This window comes from Penaeus vannamei, chromosome 9 (assembly GCF_042767895.1).
Source record: "Penaeus vannamei isolate JL-2024 chromosome 9, ASM4276789v1, whole genome shotgun sequence".
NCBI lineage: Eukaryota > Metazoa > Arthropoda > Malacostraca > Decapoda > Penaeidae > Penaeus > Penaeus vannamei.
The window spans coordinates 10,258,714-10,263,713 of NC_091557.1; the positions used below are offsets into that span (position 1 = coordinate 10,258,714).

Sequence of the window (5,000 nt, forward strand, 5' to 3'; positions counted from 1 at the left end):
GTGATGAAAGGAGATTAGGATAAATGACACTTTGAGGAGAAAACAAAAACAGATGAATAAGAAAAAGACGGATAGGAAAATGAAATGATAAAAATGTAGCTAAAATAATAATAATGAAAAAAATGTGTTGAGATAAGTAGTTTGCAATCTGGAGAATGAGAAAGGGACGAAGAGGAAAATGAAATAATGATAAAAATGTAACTAAAATAATAATAATGAAAAAAATGTGTTGAGATAAGTAGTTTGCAATCTGGAGAATGAGAAAGGGACGAAGAGGAAAATGAAATAATAATAACGGAGCTAAAAATTATATAATAATAATAGAAATAACAAAATGTGTAAGATAAGCATAAGAAAAGAATGAAAAGGAAAATTAGATAATAATAACGCAGCTAAATTGAATAAATAAGCAAATAAATAAATAAATGTTGCAGATAAGTAGTTTGCAATCTGGGGCATAAGAAAAGGACGAAGAGGAAAACGAAATAATCATAACAGCTAAATAAATGAATAAATAAAATGTGGAAAATAAGGAGTTTGCAATCCGGGGAATGAGAAAATGACGAAGAATTAAATAATGATAACGCAGCTAAGGATGAATAGATAAATATATAAAAAGTGGAAGATAAGGAAACTGCAATCTGGGGATGCGAACCAGAGGCATCTTGTGGAATTTTGTCTTCAAGTCTCTAAATGGGTGTTGCTTATGCAGACTTGGAGTGCACACATTCATTCAACTTTTTATTAATATCCATAAGTGATCTTTTGATACTTTCGGTAGAGCTGTGACGTCTAGGTAGTTGGGGAGGAGGGAGGAGGGGGGGTATGAGGGGCCAGCTAGAGGGATCGAGATGGCAAAGAAGTTCAGAACCACTGCTATGCCCCCCTCGCCTCCCACACCCCCTTTAAACTCGCCCCCCTCGCCTCTCCCCCCCAACCCCGTAAACTCACCCCCCCCCCTTATGCTCTTATCACCTCGTTTCTGTTGAAAATCATTTCCAATCATTGGACTCAACGATATCTTCCTTTATCTTTTGATTATTATTGATCTTGATTATCTATTTATTTTGGAGATAACGGGGGGGGGGGGGAGAAGAATGAGGGACGTTGGGGGAGCAGATAAGAGGAATCGTATAGAGAGGGAAGAGGATGAGGGGAGGCAGAGAGCAGAAGAGGAGACAGAGGAGGAACAAGAATCGGATTCCCTCGCCTCCAGCATTCCTTCGGCCGAGGGACTTCCACGTACGGGAAACGAGGGGTCAAAGAGCTGGTGGGGGGGGGGGGGGTAGAGGGGAAGGGGAGGGGGGGGGAGGGGGGGGGCGAAGGGTCACGAAGGAGGTCGAAAAGGTCTGAGCGAAGGGGGCTGTCAATAAAGGTTATAATGGCTTGTCTTATGGGGTTAGAGGGTGTGATGATAGTGGTGGACTTTCTTAATCTTCTCGCTCTCTCATTATCTTTCTTACTTTCTTGTTTTCTCATTCTTATTCTCCTTCTCTTTTCTTCTGGTTCTGTCTCTGACTGTTTATCTGTCTATGTCTCTATCCCCCCCCCTCTCACTCTCTCTCTCACTTTCCCTCCCCATCTCTCTCTCTCTCTCTCTCTCCTCTCTCTCTCTCTCTCTCCCTCTCTCTCTCTCTCTCTCTCTCTCTCTCTCTCTCTCTCTCTCTCTCTCTCTCATCTCTTTCTCTCTCTCTCTCTCTTTCTCTCTCTCTCTCTCTCTCTCTCTCTCTCTCTCTCTCTCTCTCTCTCTCTCTTTCCTCTCTCTCTCTCTCTCTCTCTCTCTCTCTCTCTCTCTCTCTCTCTCTCTCTCTCTCTCTCTCTCTCTCTCTCTCTCTCTCTCTCTCTCTCTCTTCTCTCTCTCTCTTTCTCTCTCTCTCTCTCTCTCCCATCCCCCACTCTCGTAAGCATTTTTGTTAATGAAGAACAGGAACAATGCAATTTCAAGAAATGAAAAAGAAAATAAACAAGAAGCCAGCAATGATAAACAAGAGAGATAGTAATAAAAAATGCCCCCCCCCCCCAAAAAAAAAGATGAAAGAGTTACGGCCTAACCCCCCCCCCCTCTATCCTCCCCCACCCACACCACTCCCACAAACAGACACACACGCACGCCGAAATGAGCGCCCTGATGATTGCAGCGATGTGCGAAGCAATTGCATGCAGGATCAAAACAACGGGGAGAGAAGGATGATTAGCACCCACAATGGCAGTAAAAAATTAACGGCAATGAACAGAGAGAGAGAGAGAGAGAGAGAGAGAGAGAGAGAGAGAGAGAGAGAGAGAGAGAGAGAGAGAGAGAGAGAGAGAGAGAGAGAGAGAGAGAGAGAGAGAAAGAGAGAGAGAGAAGGAAAGACAGAGAGAGGAAGGGAGGGAAAGAGATAGATAGATAGATATAGAGAGAGACAGAGATAGAGACAGAGAGAGTACGGTTGGCGAACAGATAGACAGACAGATAGATAGATAGATAGATAGATAGAGAGAGAGAGAGAGAGAATACGGTAGGCAAACAGACAGATAGATTGAAAGACAGACAGATAGATAGATAGGTAGAAAGAGAGAGAAAAATAAGATCGACAGACAGATAGATAGAGCGAGCGAGAGAGAGAGCTTAGCAACATAAGGATCATAAATAAAAATCAATAAAACATTTCAGTTTACCATGAATTTGGTCATCACCTTCTTCAGACTCTCAATATCACATTTTATCAAGTTGTTTTAAGAATCCTCACCATATCTCAGCCTACCACAAAGAATCAGTTAAAGTCTATTTATTCTAAGGCAACGTGATGGTTTTACCCCAAGACAACCATCACAAATTGCTCGAAGATTATATCATTAATCATTAAGTTATTTCGAGAACCCTCACCATAAATATCACTGTGCGTACGACCAAAATCACCATTAATGATATTATTTTGTAACAGAACCTTCACCATACCTCAGACCACCTCCGAGAATCACCATCATCATCATGTCATTCTTCTCATAAAAATGTCACTGTAAACAAGACTATTATCATCAGTTATCTAGATATTTCTCAGATTTATCCAGGGACAGAAGCCTCCACGATTATCCTTCCTCTCTCTCCTCTTCTGTGCCCCTCTCCCCCCTCTCTCTCTCCCTTTTCCCTGTCTTTTTCGTGTAATTTTTTCTCATATTCTCTGCCTCTTTCTTTCTTTATTTGCTGTTCCACTCTCTTCTCCTCTTCCTCTCTCTGGATCTCCTCCTTTCCTCTTGCATTCCTTAGCTCTCGATTCCTCTCTCATTACCCCCTTCCCTTCCCTATCTCTCCCCTTTTCCATCAATCTTCCTTCCTCTTTCCCTCCCTCCTTCCCTTCTCCTCCTCTCCTCCTCCCCCCTCCACGTGAATCTCTCCTTCCCCGCCTCACACACTCAATCATATTTCCTCTCCCATGACAGACTTTGCAGACCGTGGGTAGCGGGTTCTTCTGGAGCGAGGAGCTAATCACCAGGTGCTTCCTACAGGTAGATCCCCCCCCCCTTGCTCCCCCTCCTCCCCGCCCCGCCCTCCAGCTACAAGGTCTTCAGCGCCTCCTCCCGGTAGTTCGTGCACCCACGCCACCACCCCCGTCTGTGGGCAGCGTCCTCGCCCTGGGTAGCCGTTACCACCTCTTTCTCGTTTCCTCTCTTCTTTCTTTTTTTCCCCCACTTCCTTTCCTTCGCTTCCCCATTCTTCTTCTTCTCTTCTTCCTGTTGTTCATTTGGCTGTATCCAATTCTCTCTCCTTCTCCTATTTGACTTTTCTCATGTTCTCCTCGCCCCCTTCCTCTCCCTCTGACCTGGTCCTCGAGTGAGAAAGACAGATAGATCGAAGCACAGAAGTATATAGATGAATAGTTTGATAGGTAGAGAAAAAGATGGTTAGATAGATAGATAGATCGAACGAGTAAGCAAAAGAGGAAGATGAAGAGAGAGAAATCGATCGAAAGATAAACAGATAGATAGATAGATAGATAGATAGATAGATAGATAGATAGATAGATAGATAGATAGATAGATAGATAGATAGATAGATAGATAGATAGATAGATAGAGATAGAGAAATCAAGAGAGGGAGAGACAGAGAGAGAGAGGGAGGGAGAGAGAGAGAGAGAGAGAGAGACAGAGAGAGAGAGAGAGAGAGAGAGAGAGAGAGAGAGAGAGAGAGAGAGAGAGAAAGAGAGAAAGAGAGAGAGAGAGAGAGAGAGAGAGAGAGAGAGAGAGAGAGAGAGAGAGAGAGAGAGAGAGAGAGCGAGAGAGAGAGAGAGAGAGAGAGCGAGAGAGAGAGAGAGAGAGAGAGAGAGAGAGAGAGAGAGAGCGAGAGCGAGAGGGCCGTCACCAGAACGCATCTATCACCCACACTGCCAATTGCTGGCGCTCTTATCTATAATCAGGTCCGGGCTATGGTTTTAATCGCGGGGACGGCGTGGGCGCCCATGAGGCCGCCCTCGGGAGAGCAAATAACAGCATGGCCGCCATTAAAATACACACAACGCGACGGACAGCGAGTTTAAAGATCTCCCCGGGAGGCGCGGCTGACAGGAATTATACGATAATTCAGGTTCCGACGGACAAGAAGCGAGCGATAACTCAGCCAAGAGCTCCGGGAATTACGGCGTAATCTCTGCCGTAAAGAACGACGTCGCCGCTAATGAAACGTCGCCAGGGGAGGGCACGACGCGGGTCCTCCCCCGGGGGCCTCGCGGGGTCCTCTCGGGGGCCTCTCGGGGTCCTCCCCCGGGGGCCTCTTGGGGTCCTCTCGGGGGCCTCTCGGGGTCCTCCCCCGGGGGCCTCGCGGGGTCCTCTCGGGGTCCTCTCGGGGTCCTCCCCCGGGGTCCTCTCGGGGTCCTCGCGGGGTCCTCTCGGGGTCCTCCCCCAGGGGCCTCTCGGGGTCCTCCCCCAGGGGCCTCTCGGGGTCCTCCCCCAGGGGCCTCGCGGGGTCCTCCCCCAGGGTCCTCTCGGGGTCCTCTCGGGGGCCTCTCGGGGTCCTCCCCCAGGGG

The 5,000-nt window shown here is 46.9% G+C and overlaps 1 protein-coding gene across 1 annotated transcript in view; it reads left to right on the forward strand.

Moving 5' to 3' along the window:
* LOC138862518 (tetra-peptide repeat homeobox protein 1-like) overlaps positions 1-5,000 on the forward strand; it is a 28,489-nt gene that overhangs the window by 22,735 nt on the left and 754 nt on the right. Inside the window, exons 2-3 of the mRNA XM_070124916.1 lie at positions 2,654-2,778; positions 4,543-5,000. The exon at positions 4,543-5,000 is cut by the window's right edge and continues 754 nt beyond it. Coding sequence (XP_069981017.1) covers positions 2,654-2,778; positions 4,543-5,000 — 583 coding nt within the window. The remainder of the gene's footprint in view (positions 1-2,653; positions 2,779-4,542) is intronic.